The 23,102-nt window shown below is 43.8% G+C and overlaps 1 protein-coding gene across 1 annotated transcript in view; it reads right to left on the reverse strand.

The window, feature by feature from the left end:
- Positions 1–1,352: 1,352 nt before the first annotated feature.
- sh3bp4a (SH3-domain binding protein 4a) overlaps positions 1,353–23,102 on the reverse strand; it is a 40,017-nt gene continuing 18,267 nt past the window's right edge. Inside the window, exons 3-5 of the mRNA XM_061236964.1 lie at positions 20,654–23,016; positions 3,675–3,863; positions 1,353–2,972 (exon numbers count right to left, since the gene is read on the reverse strand). Of these exons, the coding sequence (XP_061092948.1) occupies positions 2,748–2,972; positions 3,675–3,863; positions 20,654–23,016 (2,777 nt within the window). The 3' untranslated portion in view covers positions 1,353–2,747. The remainder of the gene's footprint in view (positions 2,973–3,674; positions 3,864–20,653; positions 23,017–23,102) is intronic.

A 23,102-nucleotide genomic window follows, 5' to 3' on the forward strand; every position in this document is an offset into this window, starting at 1 on the left:
GCTGGAGATGACGTGCTGGCCTACTTTCAAGCTACAAAGCGATTTCATTCGACGCCGTCGGCATAAAAAATCAAAGTGTCAAAAACATGAAAGAAGGGAAAAGGCACACTACTATGGCTGATCACAGCAAATGCTTCTGATAAAAAATAAATAAATAATTCACCAGACAAAATCCAGACAGATTTGGTTTTAGCTTACCAGTGCAGGAGATATTAACCCCTTAGGTATCACCCCATTTCCATAAGAAAAGCTTCAAAATGACACGCCCAAAATAAAATGGTTATTACTGTACTCTTGAACCCTTTTGACTACAGGCATAATCCTGATCTCTTCTGAACAGTAACCCTTGGGGGTTTGTTTTCCAAGTCAGAATTACTGTAAATGCTACTGAAGCTTAAACACATTGGGAGTGCAAGAATTATTTTCTCACCGAAGAATGTTTTCGCCATTTGATTGGATACAGATGCTTTGACAAATAATATTTGTGATTTGAGGTATAAAATACTACGTATTGTATACTAAAATTATCCTGGACAATGTTTCCTGAAATGCTCCTTAAAAAAGTGTTCTCGCTCCTCCCCTGCCTGTCTCCCTCCCCCTCACTCTCAACCTCCCTCTCCTTGCTCTCCCCTCTGGTCCTACAATAACTACAATAATTACAATAATAACATATAGTACAATAATATATTGATTGAGGTCCATTTCATTAATTTTGTCAAATACCCAACCCCCACCAACAAGTCAAACATCCCACAATTTCACATGGCATTTATTATTGAAAAGCAGGTCTGCACCTTATTTATAAGCATACTGAACACAAATAAAATATTCTGGGAATGTAATTAGATACTCACCAATATAAAATGGGGTCAAATGTAATGTAATGTAGAGTCAAAGGTGTTTTCACTGTCCTCCTCATAAATATTCAGTGAGGATGAGTAATTTCTTCCAAGGCCTCCAAAGGTAGTCTTCTATTTAGACTTAGCCATCACAAAATACGTGTTTTCTGTGCATCATCATCCTTTTTAGCCATAAAGTCTCAAGATTAGTTTTTTCTGGTGCATTTGTTTACACAGGCCGCAAAATCTGTGTTGTTTATGCAAGCCTAACATACTATGAAACACAATTTCTTTAGCTAAAATGCTACTTAGTCGTCACTGTAATACCATACTTCTAGCCGGTTGTATGCAGAGTAAAAGTTCTTCTGTAGTTGCTTGTGCATGGAGAGGGGCATTGCCTATATGATGTGACTGCTTTACCAGTACTGGTTATATTACGGGCATCTGCGATTAATGGGATTAATGTGGATTAGAGTGGATTTTCTTCTAAATTATGACCAGGATACTACAATGTAGCAGGACATATTTCCAAATGTATCCACTTTATTGAATGAATGGCAAAAAACTGACACAGAAGGAGTCCTTTCATCAAATATTTTTGGCAGCAAATTAACACAAAAAAAAGAAAAGAATGTTGACTCAGGTCATGAGCGCATCCAATGTTATGCCTCAGCGGACTACAAAATAGCCATACAAACGAACAAAAATAACAGAAAATGTCTTGCATTCTTCCACCAGAAAGATACACATCTTTTCACCCAGACACCATGGCGAGGTGCTTGCCAGACTTTTCCGAATATAAACAATAACTCCAACATTAAAATATCCCTGTAACCATGTGTACAAATATTTACATTCATTTTATTTCCCTCAGTAACAGATGCAGTCACAAAATAATACAAACTCCCCCCAGCACTAAACATTGATACAGTACTCTGCACTGAACACAACACAAAGAAAACAGCTCAAAGCCTTCAAAAGAAGGGTGAATTCTTGAAATAAAGGTAGTTGGCATTGATGTGACACTTGTTTTAAAAGCATATAGGCTACACGTGTCAAAAAGCCGTATTCACTGTTTGATAAGCTTTCATACAAAATATACAAAAAAAGGTGTTTGTAAAAAGTGGATTAAACTGGTAGAAATGTCATCCGGAATATTCTATAAAGAGCTGCAGCAGGAGCAAAGAGATGTGGGAAGCTTTAAAGTAATACAAAACGCAGAGGTCAGAGCCGAAGCATCACTCTTCAGAAGAATGAAATTTGAGTCTCGCTTACAAGCCGTTTTTCATCCCGTTGTTTAATGTTAACCACGTAAAAATGAAATGTAAAAAGACCAAAAGTGAGCAGAAATCATTTGATTTGACATTTGAACACAGTCGTTGTGTTGTCAACATAAAACTTTAAACGCATATAAATATACATATATATTTCCCACTTAAGACAAGACAGGGTTAACATTTAGTTCAGCTCCGACGTCCATAATTAGCGTTCAGTCTCTACATGATTTGATGTTGGATAGTGTCACAGTGGTTCTAAAAAAACTGCTGCTGTGCCATTTTCAGAGTAAAAAAATATATACTGTGAAGGACAACAACAATAAAAATACCCTTTTACAATTTAGCAAAAAACAAATACTGAGACCACAACAGAATTCGTTCTGGGTTCGGTGGGAAAGGAAGGGGGCGGATCAAAGATGGCAAAGTCATCCAGTGGGGTGGGGCAGAAGGCAAAGAGTCTACTGGGGGATTGGGTGGGAACAAACAGCTGTTGTGATAGTTGATGATGAAAGGAAAATGCGGGGCTACAGTGGATCATTATGACAGTTTATGACAAAAGGAGGTCATAAGGAAGAGGTGGAGAAGCTACAGTGGAGAAGACCCCCCCCTCCCCCAGGTGTCGGGGCGTGGTTCAGATGGCGAAGTCGTCCTGAGCGACGGGGCTGAAGGCGGAGCTCCGGAGCACGTCCAGGCAGTTGACGAGGATGAGCGTGCCCGTCAGGTGCTTCCAGCGCTTGGTGATGGGGCTCTTCATCTTGTCCAGGCCCATGTGAAGCTCCTGGATCACGTCCCTGTAACTGTCCCCGATCTGGGCCGCCCACGTCAGCAGGAAGTCGTACGCCGGCTTCCACATCGCCTGCGGCGAGACGGGATCAAAGCCCGGACAAGACCTTGGGTTTAATATCGCCCTTTCGTCCTCTCCCTATTAAATTCCTCCTTCAATCTTCCCGGCTGTTCATATCTTCCCATTATTTCAGCCCCTATTCTCTTCATTCTGCTTCACTGCCTGTAACTGCTCAGTGTATTACGCTCGTTTTCAGACTCTTATTATTCTTTTGGTCATATCCATCTGTAATGACTCCTGGTCAGCTGCTATCTTCAGAAAATTATATGCAGAATGCATAATACACACACAAATTCATCCTAATTAATTTCTTGCCTCGATACGCCTGCATTGTTACATCCTAAATTGAGGACATTTGGTTGACGTAGATAAAAAAACCTGAGCTTCTGTGGACTCCACAGAAACACAGTGCATGTAAACAAAGTAAATCAAATAACTCAGACGATGAGTCAGTAAATAACAGAGTCAATCATGTCCCTCATTACACTGCGCAAGGTCAGTAAGTAAATAAATAAAAACAAAACTGAGCCGTTAATGCACACCAATGCCCTCTCAGCAGAGGGAACTGACTGCGGAGAGAATAATGACTGTGTCTAAAAATGAAACCCGCCTTTTACTGTAACGGCGTTTTTAATGAGAGGCGTAGTCTCCATCTTTCGATATCGCCCCCCCCCCCCCCCCCCCCCCCACGTGGGGTCGTCGCCGTGCCCTCACCTCGCTGTCAACCACCCCGTTCTTATCCCGGTGCGGTGCCTCGTAGGCGTCCATCTGCTGCCGGGACACTTTGGCCAGCTTCTCGGCCAGCTCCCTCCACCGCGCCGCCACCTCCACGGCCGTGGTCAGCAGGACGAAGTCCATGACGAGCCGGGCCACCAGCCCCTGGCAGTCCATCTTCAGCAGGGCCTGAGGGAGAACGACACGGCCACGGGGACATTACTTTACATCACAGCCATCCGGAAGATTCTCTTACCCAGAGCGACGTAGAATAAAGTGCAAAACCATAACCAGGGACTGAAGTGTGATGAAAACCCTAAGTGGCACTAATTGTTCAGCTAATTACCAGGGAGAAAATAAATTTGGATTCGAGGTCCAGATTTGATGATGGCTGCCCTAGAGGGAAGTACAGTTCCAAGTGCTAGAACTGACCACATAGATTAAAAACTTAAACCCTATATGAATCAGAAAAAAAACTGACCAAGAAGCAGCAATAAAAGTTTTGGCAAATATAATCATGAGTTATTCATGAAACCCATTTGCTCTTTGAAGAGCATACGTCATTCATTAACTTTCTCCAGCTGGTTTGGTGTTTGGCGACCTTCTTAAGACAAATATAATAATAATTGTAAAATAAGTATGCATAAGTGCGATAATTACAATTGACAGCATACACGGCTCATTAGAAACTACAGGGAGGTAAGGGGGGGAGGGGAAAGCTGCAACCTGAAAAGGTGAATCTTCAGTCTGCGCTCGAAGGTAGTCAAAGTCTCTGCTGTTCTGACCTCCACAGGGAGGTCATTCCACCACCATGGGGCCAGAACACACACAAGGGACAAGGGAGAGGCGTCAGGGGTCCTGAGGTAGCAGAACAGCATGTTGTGGACACTGAATTGCCATGGGCACTGTACGTGATGCACTACAACATGGCCAGAATCCCTTACGAGTCACATTTTAGGCATTTAGCTGACGCAGCTTACTTTATTTGCATACAATCCATTTCTACAAGAGGACACTTACTAAAGCAATTTGGGTTAAGTATCTTGCTCAAGGGTACAATGGCAGTGCCGCCCCCAACCCCCCCAGGAATCAACTCCACAACCGTGCAGTTCTCTAAACCCAGTTCTCTAACCATTATCCTACACTGCTGCCCATTACTGCCTTTTGCAACATTAAGCAGCTTTACATTGATTTTGAGTTTTATTACATTCTAATTTACATTAACGTACGTTCATTAAGATTTCACTCTAGATAAGTTTAATCTAGAGTGACTTAAAAGAGAACATAAGGCCATCATTCTTAGTTACGTGAGTATAAGTACAACAGTGATCCCCATGGAGGGTAGATTAGAGACAACAGTGACTGCTGTTTCTGGTCTTGAATCACCAGCAGGGACCCTAATTCAGACTGATACAAATGATATTATACTGACCCATATGGATGATTATAACAATACATATTTAAGCACGGTAAGGTGAAATATCTGATTTATGGGTGCAAAGGTGTTGGTTCCCCTTGGGAACTACCTACTCTCTGGTAGTCTCCCTTCCAGATCTCCAATAGAGCATCTGGGATACACATCAACTCTGTGTTTTTTACATTACATTACGTGGCATTTAGCAGATGCTCTCATCCAGAGCGACGTACAACAAAGTGCAAATCAAACACAAGAACAAGTGCAAAAGTGGACCTGAGAGGACAGTACAGTTCCGAGTCCTAGTGTAAACATACAGAAATTCAGAACCCTTGAAGAGTACAATCAACTTTCAAACTAGCATACCACAGTTGGCAGCTAGAATACAATAATACAACAGCCAATAAAAACAACAATACCAATACAAGTAACGATATCTATACATAAGTGCCATTACAGTCTAATGCTAAGCAGTTCATTGCAGTTTGCTATTGAGAAATTACCCAGCAGTGACCAGACAAAGCTATCATTGGTGACATACACTTTATTTATTTTTACGGAGGAACATGAGAAATGTTTAACGGAAAGAGTTCAATGGGTCATTGCTAATGGACAGTATTGCATAGTGCGTGGACTGTCAAAGTGAGTGATTTGAGTCTAATTAAAAAATCGAGGAAAGCGTTTTAGACTCTGGAGCTTTGCCAATGTGTACACAGTGGTTCGATTTTTTAGTCTCATTTGATTAAATAGTTAGCTTACATTCCTTTACCCGGCACAATGAGCCCACTGGCTTTTCTTGTGGCCAGTTCTAGAAGCTGTTAGCAGATATACAGCTAAATGTACATAACTTAATGGTGCATCACAAGTGTCCCACGATTTGAACTGCTGCCTGAATAAGGAATGCTTCCTGCACAAGCTCGCAGTTCATCAGAATCAGTAACTGGCCGTTGGGTCATTAGCAAAGCACAGCTCCGAAGTTGAACATATTTATGTGCCTGATAAGTGAGGTTAGCTCTCGGGTTACAGGGAGACTCCTTGCCCTGGTAACTTCATAAAAGACCTCACCCTGATAAGTGGGGGCCGGAGCACACGTCGTCCCCACAGTAAAGCGTACTGGAACTTTTCAGGGAGACACAGCTTGTCCCGGCTGTCAAGTACCAATCTTCTCTTTATAGCAACCGGGTTGAAGTCTTGCTTTTTCCACTTGGCTCGTTACCGGCTGAAGCCCCTAATAGCTACTGTATGCCACACCGGCAGTGGGAACTGCTAGAGAAGCTACTGTTAGGAATCAAAATGAGGGCTCCAGTTTCCGTAAAAAACTTGCCGCCGGCAACAAGCACTTCAGACGCCTGACAGGAAAGCCCTTCCCTGTCACACAATCTGATCTGATCCAGTTCAGTCCCCTACAAGGTGAGTTATTCCACACCATTGCTAACGAGCGCCTCAGACGTCTGACAGGAAAGCTCTTCCCTGTCACACAATCTGATCTGATCCAGTTCAGTCTCTTACAAGGTGGGTTATTCCACACCGCCCCTTGCGGGGCGTGCTCAGTGCGTTCATTGCTGAATTCCACCGGGGGTTTGAGGGGTGGGGGGTGTACGATGGCGCACTGCTAAGCGCATTACTGAGAGGGACAAATGAAGCCGGAGCGATTTGGGATGCAATTAGTTTGCTCTAGCGGAGAAAACAAGCTCCAGTGATTACGCAGAGATAAGGCGGAAAAGGAGCCAAGTACGTGCAATTATAACGCCAGGAGAGCCGCGGGGAACACGGATCCTCTGTCCAGGGAAATATAGAGAGGGCATTGTGGGTTCAAACTGACCCCCGCTTCAATCTCCTTAATTTGTTTACAGCCGCTCCACCCTCTCTGTACCCCAGCCCTGAACAAAGAGGTCTCCAGAACATGCAGTGGCTCTGCTATCTGTTGACACAAACTATTTGGATTTCATTCACAAATACATAGCTGGGCAGAAGCCAGCAAAGAGTGCAAACACATGTGCACACTCACACGCAGTCACATATGCACGCACACACAGAGCCTCATACACACACACAGAGTCACATACGCACACTCACACACACACACACACAGTGACATATGCACACGCACACACACGGAGCCTCATGCACATACACATGCTCTTTCACACACACACACACACACACACACACATGCACACAGACACACGCACAAACGCACACTCACACCGTCACATATGTGCACAAACTGACACACAGTCACATACGTGCACACATACACACACACACACACACACGTCCCGGAGGGGCAGGGCGGTCCAGCCATGGAAAGCTCTGGCTGGGACAGGAATGTGAGAATGTGTGGAATTACGGGAAGCAGTAATCCCCGTCTGACTCCAGGGCCTGACTGGCAGCACCATTATCGTCTAGTTCAAATGGCCGTTCTCAACTCTGTCCCTCACTAACAGTTCCACTCACATCTTCCAAATGACCATCTTATTCATCACTGCCAACTTTAACAACTGCCATTTGCCAAGAGTATCAACCTTGGCAGGGGAGTAAACCTGTCTCATCTCCAGTGAGCCTCCATTTTAATCTCTCCTTAGGGAATGCCCTAGATATGTCTCCTCTATAGACAACCGGAAATGATCTTTAAAGAAAGGACTCCCTTGTGCAACACTGAAATACAATGCACAACTGCAGGCCTCAACGTCCACAAAATCTTAGCATATCTGTGTAGCGCAGGGGTGTCAAACTCAAATCCTGTAGGGCCGCAGCATCTGTTGATTTTCAGTGTATTCACACGCTGAACAATTATTGAATTATTGATTTGTACACCTTGTTTCTCCAAGTCCTAAATTTGCTGTTTAGGCACTTGAAATGTAGGTCTTGCCCGAGGATCTAAAATATTTAAGTCCAAATCTCAAGATTTAGCTCCAATGGGAATAAACCAGGGAGCTGAATGATTGATGTGTTGTGGGAATAGTTAACCACACCACCAATATCTGTGATGCTGACAATGTATGTTGACACGTGAGGGGTTGAGGACACAGCATACTATAGGAAAATAACTCTGAACTGAAGGTGGTGTACAATCAAGGGTGATTCTCTCTCTTCCCTGGCTTTAGATGAACAGTTATATGAATTAATATTAACATATGCAAATAGCATATTAATTGACATTCAAGGATTGAATCAAAATAAAACGTACATGTGCATATATTTAAAGATAGGAGGAAGGGTGGATTTTATTCCCAAATCCCAAGGAAATGACCAAAACAATTTGTAATGATTTGGTTCAGAGGAAAAAATAAGACCGTTCCCCAGCAAACCGTAACGGATTAAGGAGAGAGGTGAGGAAAATGCTTATTTTCTCCATACGCCCTTCTCGTTTCGTTGGAGCCGTTTCTGCAGCGTAATCATTAGCAGCATGGAATAAAGTTTGCTCATCAAAATTTTAAAAAGCCAATTCATTATGCTGACGCTGGTGCACAAACATTTGCTTGATTTGATAGGATGTCTTTGTGTATACTATGTCTATATTTAAAATTTGTTCATAGGATTTTTTCACGAGTTTTGTTAAATTATCCTCACCTGAACCTGGCAGCTTTAATGTAATCACTAACTGATCTGTACTTTGTCTTCCTGATACAGTGTGATTGATGGCAGTTCTCAGAGATTTGGAATGTTCCAGAAAATGTGAAGCATTTGAAGCAGAGGCAGTGGCACTGCTGACCTTCAGTGAATCCAACACTCACAGTGAGGTCACCATTCTCCTGAAATTAGTAAGAACCTTATAGGACACAGGAAAAGGAAGTAAGTACGATATCTTGCATCTTATGACATGTGTTGGGGCAACCAGCATGGCCAAGCTGGTCATAAAGCGGGTCTAGCTGGGTATGAGCTGATCAACCAGCTAGTGCTGTTAGCTTATCTACAGAGATGAGTTGATCAACCAGCTACCAGCTGTTTCAAAACATAGGTTAAGCTCGTCAAACCATGTCAAGCTGTGAGCTAGTCTAAACTGGTCAACCAGCTACCAGCTGTTTCAAACCTTTGCTTCAGCTGTTTTTGTTCAGTGCAATTATAAATGCAATTATATTATTTGAACTACTGTATCAGGTACCCCAATTGAGTTCTTGTACATTATGAGCCTGCCACTTTTAGAAACAAGACCATTAGAGTTAGTCACTGCTTGGGGCACAGTTCCAGTACTTTTTCATTTAACTAAAGCCATGAGGAAAAAGAAAAAGAAGAAAAGAAATCACTGGTTTTATTATTTTCTTTCCATCAATATTCATGAAGGACAGAAATAAAGTAGCATTCATTAATATGATATATAGTATTATTATAAATTATATTATAAATGTGAGGGAGTGCTGATCACCTTACAGTAAGTTATTACGAATACTGGCAACGTGCAGTAGCCAACTTGAAGGGGCGGGTGGGTACTGCAGCTTTGATTATTTGTGTACTCAATCTTGGGAGGCTTGGGAAATGTGAATATTATATCCACAGTGAGTATTTCTCATTAATACATATGCAGGGGTAGGTGTTGGCAGGGGACCTTGTTCAAGGGTAAGCCTACTGCTTATCTGTTCTGCTCAGGTTCTGAAAGGGTACAGGAATCCAAGCACAGCTCCACACTGCAGTTTGCCTTCAAGGAAACTCCAGGAAGCTGGAGTTGTGATCACACAGTTACTTACAGGTATGCATAACATCGCTGACCCAAATACACCAAGTCTGGTCAGACCTCTGGAGAAAATAAATAGAAGACAGCTTCCTTTCAAAAAAGGCTCTGCCAAACTGCATTTATACATGTATGTTTTTAACACCAAAGCCCCAACACAAGACTTCAGAGCGAACTTCTCCTAAAAAGCCGAATCTCCCTGGAGGTAGATGAGGGGGTGTTCGCAGAATATCTACAGTCACTTCCTCTTCTTCCACTGAAGGCTGGGTGGAGGCCATGAACAGGATCTCTCCACCTCACCCCACCCTCAGTACCCCCCCTCAGCTGAATCCACCCACCCAGCCCTGTCTTTGCACAAGCTATCTGTATTTTTCCACTGACACGCTTGCATAACGAAGGGAAACAGGAGCTGTCACAATGAACCATCACGCGCTGCCAACAAATACCTGGTTAATGCAGTTGAATTGAATTTGAAGTTGAATACAAATACACGAAGGCAAATCAACACCATTAAAACCACACCCCAGGATAAGAAGCACTATAAAAGCTTTCTCAAACAACTCTGCCAAAGAGGCAATGATCCCTGCTGAATGCTAAAAAAGCACTGCACTTAAAAAATTGACAACTGGCTGCTACTTGGCTCGCCGCGGTCTGCGTCATTAGTCCACGCACAGGAAAGCTAACAAAAGGTCCACAGTTGATTCTAGGTGTGGCATTTCAATTTGGAGTTGTTGTTGTTGTGTCTCAATATATGTTCCAAATATTTGCCAATGTAAGCAAAGCAGGTCATCATGAGGGCGACAAATCCAAATAAATCTGTCAGACATAGCCAAAACATGCAAAACGAATGTACTGGTGACCTCAGCGACAGCCAGCAACCTGGTAGACCACGGCTCAGATTAGACAAAGCTGTCAGGATGTGGTTAACACATCCTCGAGAAATCCTGCCAAGTTAACTTTATTAATTACATTTGCTTTGCAAATGTCCTTACAGAGGCCTAACAATAGCACAAAGCACAGATTGCATATCATATACTGTATTTACCTGGCTTTACACATGCCGAGTTCCCCACCTGGGAATCAAACCATAACTGCCATCCCACACAGCTGCAATTAGCTTGGTGTGTACAAAATAAACTAAGAATGCCTACTCCGGATTATTCAGAGGCCCTCCTGTCGGAGAGGAATGGATGAAAAGAATGGCAGCAGAAAACAGGGAAGTGTAAACAAACAGAGCGGGTCAGATGGGAGAAATGACACATAATTGGCGTGAAAGGGCCACTCAACCTTTGAGAGTCATTTTTCCGGAAATAAGTCTCTATTATAGGTCAGAAAAGCAAGCCGCCTGGCTGACCAGCTGTGGACGACGCAGAGGAAGATTGACACGATGCTGACACGCACACAGTTTCGTACACACAACACGCACGCTTGCAGACGGGCTGCTGGACCTCGGTGTCCTTTTACACAACCGTACGGTCTTTCGGCCGTTTCAACTTTCCGTCGAGACGAACTTGCTGAGTAGGGAAAGGAGGCACGCAGCGGCTTAAGCAGTCAGCAGACTGTCACAATATTTTCCCCGACATGAGGAGGGACCTTCCAGACACCATGACGCCTGTTTGTGTTTAGCGGCTAACAATGCGCAGGAACCGACTGCAGCCCTGAGATTCTCTGCGCTGGCCTGGGGCCCCTACTGCGAGCCCAACCCCCTGATCTTCCGGTGAGGTTTTCCAACAGCGCTACGGTCCACAGTTCAGTTACATAAGAAGCTGTGATTTCATTGTGGGCTTTGTGAGTAGTAGTGCAGCTGCTGGTGACAACCCAGACTGCCCTGGACCTGAACTACCACTGTGTGTGAGAGAAAGAGAGAGAGAGTGTGTGTGTGCATGATAAGAATGTGTGTTTGTACCTTTGTGTGTGTTTCGTATGTGGGTGTCTATGTATTCCTATTATACGTATGTTAATCTTCAGTGAGTTTGGTGCTGACACAATAGGAAAGACAAGTATAATGAAGAAATATAGATTGCTTTTCCGCTCTGCGTGTGTGCATGTGTGTCTGTGACTGTTTTAATGAGCTTTTACTGTTGAATCAGACTTCCTATTAACAGTCAAAATTGCTAAAAATAGCATGCTCCTGACCATCTGGACGAGCTCATTTCTCACCATCTGTCCCTACATCTACCAAGTGAAACCTGAAACAAAAACTCACTCTGCCACACACACACCAGCGCACTCTGCAAACCTGCCACACACATCAGCACACCCATTCACTCTGCAAGCCAGCTACACACCACAACAGACACAATCACACTGTCCCCACTGTTACCCAAGCAAACCTGCAACCTACTTCTGTTAAGAGCTCTCAAAAAAGCCTGAGCTAAGAACTATGATAGTACAAAAGACAGACCTTCCCTTGCTTCTGTTTCATTTCACACAATGTGTTAATGATCTTCAAAGGCACGCTTCATAAATGTTCGGCCCATCCAATTAAACTCCTTATCTGGCTCTTATTTTTTTCTGATTCACCCTAACTAAACTGAAGGAAACTTAAATTAAACTAAAGCTCTGAGAAGAGATTCCCAGACATTCAATAGCAAAATTGTTAGAGTTGGATTATCCTTAATATATCTATTCCTGTTCTCCAGCACAGTGGCACTTTATTTTTATGCTACTGATAAATCCAATAAATATGGTCATGCATTTACAACCTTTTAAGCATCCTGAATGATTATAGACCAGAATAGCTGTCTGTCTACAGCTTGCATTTTTGTTTGCTGAAAGATAAGCATTACTCTAATCCAAACCTTAATCTAAGAAAACAGAACACACAAATCTGTCTTTTCTCCCCAAATGTGGGTTTACAACGCATCAATTTCTGTGTGCATACACAAGACATACCAATATGGTATGAACACACAGATACAGTTACGATATATTTATTTATTAACATACCAAAATGATGCAGTACCGACTCCAACCAGGACTAACTAGTCAATGTTAACTAGCAGTTAATCTATTCAACTAGCAGTTGTACTCTCAACCATCTTTAGACTGTGTGCTTATGTGTGTGTGTACACAGCCTCAAGCTTAGGAAGCAGCATTGGGCCTGGACATGATAGATTGTTTGAATTAAGTCCCTTTCATGTACATAGCCCGATACTTCACATTTTTGTGGTCTGTACATTGTTTACCCTTTAAAATGTTCCAGGTATAATGACAACTTCTCGACAGTATGTTTTACAGCACAGTAGGGAGGACAAAACTATGCAGTTTCTCATCCTAAGATTTATTGCACTTAAAAAGCATGTGAATATTTAGCACTAATTAATCTGCCTTTTGTACAGATTTCAGATGCCATTCTTAAAACCCTTTACATCTGTCTCTTATCAATGACTGCAGGAGTGTTCCACAAAGAGCAACAACTGAGCACAGAAAGTAGGCCCATACTCCTTTTTAAACATAAACCCATCGCCTTCACCACTGACAAGATAAACCCTTTCTTTCTGTCTCAGGAGTGAAAGCTAGCAGGTACGTGGTATTTATCTTTGGAACCAACATGCATTATTTAAGTCCCGTTGACAAAAAGACTGTGTCTCTGATCTGGTTTAAGCCTCTACTAAGAAAGTTATTATGAATACATTGCCTGAATAGTGTATGGAGAGGCCTCAGTTTTATAAAAGACACATTTAAACAAAAAATGTCCGGCTGTCCACAGATCTAATTTAATCATGAATGAAAATGTGCATTGAAGCCTGTACTGTGAAATGGAGCAGAAGCCATTCGGTCAAACCGGCAGCCATTTCCTATTTTTATCAAGTGTCTCTGAAAAAAGGGAGAAGTGTCAGTGTCTTGATTGACAGTCACAATTTGTGACTCACAACCTCCCGACGGGCGTGCTTCCTAAGATGTCAGGGCAGCGGAATGGTGAGGGAACAGTGTTTGTAACCATGAGGTTGTTGGTTTCATGCACAGAGGGAGCACTGCTACTGTACCATTGAGCTTAACTGGGGTTACTTATGTAAATATTCAACAGTGTAACTGGGTCATATGTTAAGGAATAGAAGCTGTGTTAGTTACTCTGCGTAAGTGCTAAATGCCGAAATGTAAGGTAATGGAGGCCAGGTTCAATGGGTTAGGGTTGCCAATAGTTCTCTCAAATGTGTTTTATTATTCGCACACACAAAAAAGTTTCAATTTATTTGAAACCACAACATCAATGCCAGCAGCACCATCATTTCAGACTGGGTTTACGATTTATTGACATTGAGAGCTACTCTGTCCCGGCTGGAGTGAAACACTCCAGGTTGGAGTACATTTATTGAGTAAAGTCTTCTGTTTTGCCACGGACCAAGCTAGGAAATAGAGAAACAGGAAAAGGCCTCAAATATTCAAGATAAAAAGCCTTTCAATTCGATCTGGAGGCACTTTGTTCTCAAGTTCATTTTTGTTGAATTTTAGGAGACAGCAGGGAATCTGGAGTCTTTGCTATTGAAACACAAGCACAGCACAGAAAGGAATCTCAGTTGTATTTAGTCTCTGACAACGGAAATCCCATAATTCCTTAAATAAACAGTGCTAAACGAATGATGAAATACAGTTATGTTGACATGCAAAAATAAATGTATCATCGTGCATTTTTCAAGATTTGCTTACTTATAACTTCCAAAACAACCCAACTTCGTACTGCATTTATTTTTACTTTGAAATCGCTGATCCTTCTTTCTGGGATGAGATGGGGGCTGTCAGAGTGCATGCCTTCTGAGACTCCCCAGACATCAACAAGGGCTACTTAAAGATTAATGCAGCATTCCTTCCATCATTGAGGACCATGTTATGTCAGGACAAATCCCACTGAAGGTTTTTTTTGCAATTAATATTTATACTCTACCTGACTAAACAAGACATAAAAGGCTGAGGGGTAGGCTGGTTGAGTAGCCCCCTATGGTGGGGGCTGGCTGTGTAGCACTTTCAGTGGAGGCTGGTTGTGTAGCACTTTATGGTGGGAGCCTGCTGTGTAGCACTCTATGGGGGGGCCTGACTGTGCAACACTCTATGGTGCAGGGTGGCTATGTAGCACTCTATGGTGGGAGCCTGCTGTGTAGCACTCTAAGGTGGGAGCCTGCTGTGTAGCACTCTATGGTGGAGGCTTGCTGTGTAGCACTTTATGGTGGAGGCTGACTGTGTAGCACTCTAAGGTGAGGCCTCGCTGTGTAGCACTCTATGGTGGGGGCTCACTGTGTAGCACTCTATGGTAGAGGCTGGCTGTGTAGCACTCTATGGTGTGGGCCATGCTGTTTCAAACAAAGCTAAAGATATTGTGCCACGGCAGGAAAGGCACTGCAGTTTTTTTCTGAAAGTTTTTTAAAAAGATGACCCTGTGTGACATCATCCTCTCCCTCACCCCTGTGTGAAGTTGTGTGCATTTGGGATTTAAGAATTATATTCAGGCTACAGAAAACCGTGCTAAAATATAGCGCTCCAGGGTTTACAAGCAAGTCAGCATTATACTGCCTTAAATTACTGTCATTTAGCAGACGCTGTTAATCCATGATGACTTACAATACAAACATATTATAAGTCATCTGACTACTACAGCGATGGTCTGACAGCAAAGCCAGTGGATTGACAGCTGCGCCAATCACGTGACAGTGTAGCCGGCGACCTAACAGCATGGCCAAAGGTGTAACAGTGTGGATGATGGCTAGTCATAGCCAGCGTGAGATGGCATGAACAGCAGCAGCAAGGCAAAGAGGAAGCAAGAGTGAGAAGAGGTGTACCACATGGCAAACCCATGGGGTTACATGAGGACATGGAGCCTGCAGTCAGAGATACCACATACTCAGTCCAATTAGAGATCCCTTACGAAATTTTTTTAATATAACCCTGACGAAACAGTGGCAATTACCCGTCAAATGAAATCCCAAAGTTAATCTCAGTACATTTCTTATCATTAGACCAGCCACGACCATCTTATACCCACGTCACCATTCCTCCACGCCACCTCACTGTAATTTGGATCAGAAATTCCTTTCCAGAACACAACGCGCGCTGCATCCTAACAATCCCCATCCTACCTCGGTACCCCAAAGCAATAAATTCTTCATATCATAACAGCTAGATTTATTGTAACTGTCACTCAGTGCACAGCGAGTGCTCAGAGCTTACTTAGCACAAGTGCATTGGTAATTAATCTCCATGCATCCATTAATTAGGAGCAGGCATCCATCTGAAACATTAGTACAACAAGTCTCAGGCGAAGTGCAGATGGTTGGATGATTGAAACAGGAGGCTCGTGGAATTTATAGGTGCCAAGAGTTTAAAAAAGAAGGAAAACACTGTCTTAAAATGGGCAAACTGTTCAGAAATTGTATAGCGATACAGCCTATGTAAGTATATACACAATTAATCATTTCTCTTTTCTTCTTGCACCAAAAAAGGGAAACATTCATCATCCTCATCTCTCCCCTCACCTCTAAAAATATACAGGCCCTTCTTTTAAAAGGCATCTCAGCAAATAATGGCATGCTTACTCAGTCGAGAGAGGCACCGACTGAATAACAGGCAAGGGAGATAATTAATATGATGCTATTTCCTCAGTTAAAAACTGGCCTCAGAAGAATAGCCATGATTCACCATACTGACCCGTCACATCAAAACGTGATTTTAACTATTATGGAAAATAATGTGGCAGACTTTTAGTAGATATAGAAGCATTGATTTTTCTGCTGCTTCTTTATGGGGATAACAGGCATTACATTACATGCACCCTGCATTAAATTCACTTAGCAGACACTTATCAAGAGTGATGTACAATAGTTAAGAATATCAGTGTTAGTTTCAGAAATACAAAAGTGCGGTTTCCCTAAGAAGGCATGGAAAGCCAATTTATACTCATTATGCATGAAGTTAACCAAAGAAATAGTATGGTAATCAAAATTAAGTACTGCTACGCTGCTAACCAAATGTTTTAAACAGCTAAAAGGAAATTCAAAAAGAAAAAGAGAGCAAAAGGGGATCAAGGTGTATAGTGCTGAAGTGGTGGGTCTTCAGTCTGCATCAACTGAAAGCACATAAATCTATCTTTGGTTTTTTACTGTCAGTACTGAGGAAGCAGCTCTAGTGCAAATTGATTTTGTCTGCAGAGATTGGTGCTCAAGACCCAGGCTTCACTCAGATCATTGCTTCTTAACCTTTTGTCGAGGAGAGAGCTGCCTGGATTGGCCGTATCTCAGACCGCCCCATCTCACCGATCACGTTCAAAACACTTCTACCATAGATTTACCTCCAGTGGCCGCCTGGCCGGTCATTTGGGATTAGCAAGGTAAAATATATGGGCCTTTCTCCCTCTCTCAGGTAGGTATTTGTCTACACATGGCCCACATTCCCTCCACAGCAACAGGAAAATCCAGGCAAATGCACCTTTTTATGTTGTGCTTGTATAGTTCGGTTGGTATCTAAGGCACTGCTTGTAGATGTATTCTAGGTTAGTGCCGAAAATCTTCAATGAACCAGCCCAGTTCAGCCATGGGGTCGCTTGTGTTTGTGAACTTTCTCCTGTTACGTATCCAGCCCTGTCTGCTTGCCGTTACTTAGGCCTAAAGGCGAAAACCAACAAACAAATAAACACGCTCAAACCCACAGCAAAAATGATACACGTATCATGTTACTTAATGACACCCGTGACCTCAAAGACTGCTAAGAATATCCTCGGTCACAGCCGCACAGCTATAATCAAGCACTTCCTGGGAGATGCTGCAGTGGATGCGCGGGGGACTGACGTCAACACGGACCCGAATGGCTACTCGCAGCTTCAAAACCCCCGACCCCGTCACCGCTCAGGATGAAAACGGCAGTGTGCGGCTTTGAGGGTGTCCCATGTCGATGTGAGCGATGCTGGTAAACACCACTTTCAAAGGGTTTCTCTGTTTACGACACCATGGAGAGAAGCTCCCCAGACACGCAGTTAACAGATTTATTCATACTGGTAGAAAAAAAAGCACTGGAAGTCGTGCTTACAAGGATTCATCTCTTGAAGGAGGGACTACTTCAAATGGAATAGTTTACATCTTTCACTTTTTTGGCAATGAGTTTTGCACACCCTCATCTTCTACACGTCCGAGTGAGAAGAAATCCGGCCCCGAAGGAACGTCGAACTGATGGCTGACCATAGCAACAGGGAGATCAAACGTTGAACATGAGGAGGCGCGTAAACAAGTCGTGAATTCACTGAGTTCACCCAGGACCTTGACTCTGCAAATCAGTTTAACCTCCACTAAGGATACAGTGTCCCATGCCCCTCTCCTTATAAACACTGCCTTGTGTAAGCTTGATAAATACAGCCTGTCAGATGCAATGTCACTATTTATCTTTGTATCATCCACTAACAATGGATCTCCATAATTATAAGATTATTTAAACACCGCTGCTGCAGAGCACACTCGGACAGTTAAGTTGCAGCAGGACAGCTATACGCTTCATTTCAGCCCAAAAAGCTAACACAGTAATTAGTAGTGTGTTCTAAAAAAGTGGATTTACTGCTCAACATCGGGGGTGGAGAAAAATTGTCAGTGCACTGAAACACTAGGGGTCTGTGCTTTTATTTAAATAAAGATATATCCGTATTTACATCCTACTCTATGCATATATGACAATGGTAGACGTTTGCAACATACTTAGATATTAGATATTTATCAGACTCATTGGTTTTTTTCTGCTGCTGTAGCCTATCCACTTATGAGGTTTGATATGTTGTGTGTTCAGATATGGTCTTCTGCATACCACTGTTGTAATGTGTGGTTATTGGCGTTACTGTCACCTTCCTGTCAGCTTTGACCAGTCTGGCCCTTCTCCACTGACCTTTCTCATTAACAAAGTGTTTTTGCCCGCAGAACTGCTGCTCACTTGATGTTTTTTGTTTTTCGCACCATTCTCTGCAAACTCTAGAGACTGCTGTGCATGAAAATCCCAGGAGAGCAGCAGTTTCTAAGATATTGAAACCACCCTGTCTGGCCCCAACAATAACTCCAGGGTCAGAGTCACATAGATTCCATTTCCTCCGCATTCTGACATTTGGTCTGAACAATGCCTCTTGACCATGTCTGCATGTTTTTTTTGCATTTAGTTGCTGCCATATGATTGGCTGAATACATATTTGCATTAACAAGCTGGTGTAAAGGTCTACCTAATAAAGTACTCAGTGATTGTATGTTACAACTTACATTAATAAAAATAACATATTAAATGTGTGCATTAATCAGACTACGCATTAGTGAAGCTGAATGATGTCACTCATTTTTATAGATGACAGGATAGATTTTATTCAAATATGCTTTCTGAGCAGGGTTGGGATTTGATCTATTTCTCTCTCACCTTTGAGATGCAACATATCTAGATGTTGAGTTTTCAGTTGAGTAAGTTCTAAAATAATTCTAGTTACCCAGTTAAAAATGTCAATGTATTGTAAATTGTATTTTGTTCAGAATAAAGAAAGAAAATTTATTTTCAGAAGCTGATAAAACCTACTGCCAGCATTATGTCCCTGCAGACCGATGTGATTATATTTAATTTTCATTTTGGAAGAACATTCTGGCTTTCAATTTTTGCTTGAATTTATGGATGGCTGTGGCTAAAAATCTACCCCCCTTAAGTATGTCTGCTGCCAACATAAACACGCTAGAGTATAACCCAGGATGGTCTTACCATGTCTGAAGTTCATTTTAAGCACATTTCCCCTAACACCAATATACATTTGTGCCTATAAATGTTTGCAACCTGTGTTTATGACTACACATAAATTATAGCTCTTACACTCGTCTTGCTCCAAAACTTGCTGGTGCAGGGAAGAGGCCTTTAAATGAACTAAAGGATACAAACGTGTATAGTCAATAACACGGCTGTTAGAGGCAGTAGACCAGCAGTTCTGAACACTGTTTCTTTCCTCCCCTGAGGAGACTAACTTTGAAACTGATGAATGATCAAAATTTGCTAAATAATTACCAAAAGAAAACAGCTGAAATACATAACTACAGTTTTGTAACTGAAGAATCATCCTTTTCCGTTCCAAGAACAAAGTCAAATTCAGGTTTGCCTGATCTCTAATCAGATTCAAGTTCAAAGTGTTGCTGTCTGATCTGCCAGTGGCAAGACAGTGGCAGTGTGTGGCAACAGCACAAGTTCCCCGGGGGAAACACAACCCAGAGGAAGATAGGAGGTCACTGCACTTACAGATTTACCCTTAAGAGCTCCACAGAGTACAACCCTCACAGGATGCAGTTATCTCTGTTTGTGTTCTATTCACAGCCATCGGGAAACCAAGCCTGGAATTTCACCGTACTCGTGACGCCCCCACTGAGACTGGAGGAGCCATTTGCATCAAATCACATAGAAGGGATTGTGCAACATATGCAGCTCCACTGCAGACTGAGCCAAGTGGCAACAAACAGCAGACGACCTCTTAACAATAAGGCTGTATGTCTGCTCATGTAAAGCACAATGCTGCAAATACTGTGTTGAAGGTGAAGTCACTCTGCAGTTTGACTCTTAATAGAATGGAATATTGAGTTTTAAATGAACGCAGCAAATAAAAGATATGCCTCTCCACTCAGACTGACTTAAGCATGCAAGGTGCATTCTTTATCCAAAGCAATTTATGAAAGACGATGGGATAGGGGTGGGATTATGCCAAAATATTTAAATATGTGCTGCGCTTCACAACTCCCACAGCCCCAAGAAACCCAAAGGCCACACAGCGCTTATCAACTGAATTCAAAACAGAATTAGCCCCGTGGACCATAGCTTCACGCAGCATTCTACAGATAACAGCTTGGCACTGTCACTAATGTCCTTTTCCGTGCCGAGACAGTGAGGACAAGGCAAAGACACATACACACACACACTCACCATCATGAGTTCCTTCTGAAAGGACTTCTTCTCCTTGTTCTCTGCATTATTGCAATCCTCCTTGAGCTTCTCCAGCACGGACGCCACCCGCTCAGGCTCGCTGTCCAGCTCCGCTCGACAGAAATACGTCAGAGGCAGGTTGGTGTAGCCCAGGGCGTCGGCGAAAGCCCTCCAGTTCCCCACGTTCTCCATCAGGATCGTCCTCACCGAGGCATAGATGTAGGTGAGGAACTTGCAGGGCTTCAGTATTTGCTCCAATAGCATAGTGGTGATGAGGTCCGGTCCACAGAAATATATAGGCTTCACCTTCCCTACAATCAGAACATTTTTTGCGTGGACAAGCCCTGTCTTGCCCTGATAGTATCCAATGTACCACTCTTTGGTCCACAGTTGTCCTTTCAGCTTGATCTTCTCCTCACTCAGCAGCGCAATCACGTCCCCTTTCTTGTACTCCAAGAGGTACTGGTTCTTGGTTTGTCTGATCACCGTTTTGAGTAGCTTGCCAAATTTCAAGTTGGTGACACAGCGTTCCTGAAACACTGGGTATTTTGTGGTTATAGCCAGTGGGGACAAAATAATCTTCCCAACTTCCTTCTTCTTTAGAAACCTCCTCTGGCCTGTTGTCCGCACGCCTGTTTTGGGAGGTGGCTGAGGTGTCTGCACGCAGAACTGTGCCAGAATGCAGTCCTGATCGTCTTTGACCTGAACCCGCAGGGTGAAATCCGACATGTCATCCGGATTCCGCGAGGATATCATGAATATGAGCCGGCTTACCTTGCCCAGTTTCACCTGAAAGCCTCGCACCACCCTGGCCTGATCATTGACTTTGACCTCATAGTTCGACATGTTGGAATACACGCCGACCTGCAGGTCCTGCGGTCGCCCAAGTACAAACTGATGCTTACCCCACAGTTGAAGGGCCACTGGAGGAGCGGAGTGGATCTGCTTCCCGACCTCACTCACCAGCAGAGTCTTTGGGGCACAATCATGGCCAAAAATCGCCACCACCGTTTTAAAAGAGGGATGGATGTGCTTGGGTCCATACACACCCAATGTGACCTTCTTCAGAACATGGTCCCAAACGGTGGAGTTCAGGGACAGGTGCTGGGCCTGCGCCACGACTGCAATGTACATGCAGGGCTCCAGGTTGTCCAGCTGGACCTGGACCGTATCCCCATACACATAAGCCTGGGAAATGGGAGTGTATGGGCCTTCCTTGCAGTCACTTCTGACGCACACGACATCGGCCGTCTGCCTGCTCTCCTTCTTCACCACCACCGACACTTTCATCTCCAGTGTGAGGAAGGTCTTGACCTCCATGTTGCTAAGCTTGACCTCCACCACTGGGCTCACCGTGGAGCATCGGTCGCTGTTGAGCTCCAGTGGGGGGTCCAGGAGCGCTTTCATTGAGATCTGCTGGGTCTCTCCTGGGGCAACGTGGCCCTCAGGGATGTGAATACTGATGCTGGTGTCTGGCAGTTGGACGGCTCCACCGCAGCTGTCCAGTTTGCACACGATGTTGGTCTCCACCGGCTGTGTCTGGCCCCAGCCCGGGTTCTGTCCCAGGGAGTCAAGGTCATGACATGACCGCGCCAGCTTTCTGTGGTTGAGCCATGCCGTCCTGAAGTCTTCCCTGCTCTGAAACTGCTCTGGGGACGGAGCTTTTAAGCCAGTGAAGAAACTGGACGAGGCTGGGGGAGCGTTGGAGTTGGCCTGGAGGATGGACAGCTCTGACAAACTGTAGGACCGCTTGCTCCTGAAGAAGGGATTGTCCTTGCGGAGAGAGTGTGGAAACTCCTGGTTGGGGCTCATGGGGGTGAAGTCAAAGATGCTGTTGCCGAAGCCGTTGGCGGTAACCGCAGAGCTGGCGATGGAGCTTGGGACGGTGGGTGACAGAGTGTCAAAAAGCAGCAGGTCCACGTTGTTGTGCACAGCCTTCTCATTGCTATTCTGGTCCAGAGCTCCACAGAGGAAAGGGTTAGTGGAGGAGCGGCTGGTAAACGGGTTGCTGTCATGGGGCAAGCTGGACTTCGGAACCACCCCTGCCCACTCACCAAGAAGGTCCAGCTCCTTGGCGCCCTCCTCAGGTCCATCCCCGAGATTGTCAATCATCCCACTGTCGCTGAGAGAAGAGTTCCGGTAGTTTATTGGCTGGACGTAAGCCGCAGGGATGTACCCCATCTCCGTGTTATTATGGGCATACCACCATTCTCCCCCTGACGTGTCCAGCACGAAGAGGCGGTCTCCCTTGGAGAACTTCAAAGTGGTAAAGCTGGAGGGACAGTAATCCTTGATGGCAACGACCTCCCGGGCCGTTCCAAAAGAGGCAGATGTGTCCAGTCTTAAGGCACTGGGAGAAGGCACTGCAATCATGAGATGGAGAGAATAAATAACAAGAAGAGAATCAATAGATGTTTTAGGTCATTCTTATTATTCCATGTCAATGAAA

This window comes from Conger conger, chromosome 3 (assembly GCF_963514075.1).
Source record: "Conger conger chromosome 3, fConCon1.1, whole genome shotgun sequence".
NCBI classification, from domain to species: Eukaryota; Metazoa; Chordata; class Actinopteri; order Anguilliformes; family Congridae; genus Conger; species Conger conger.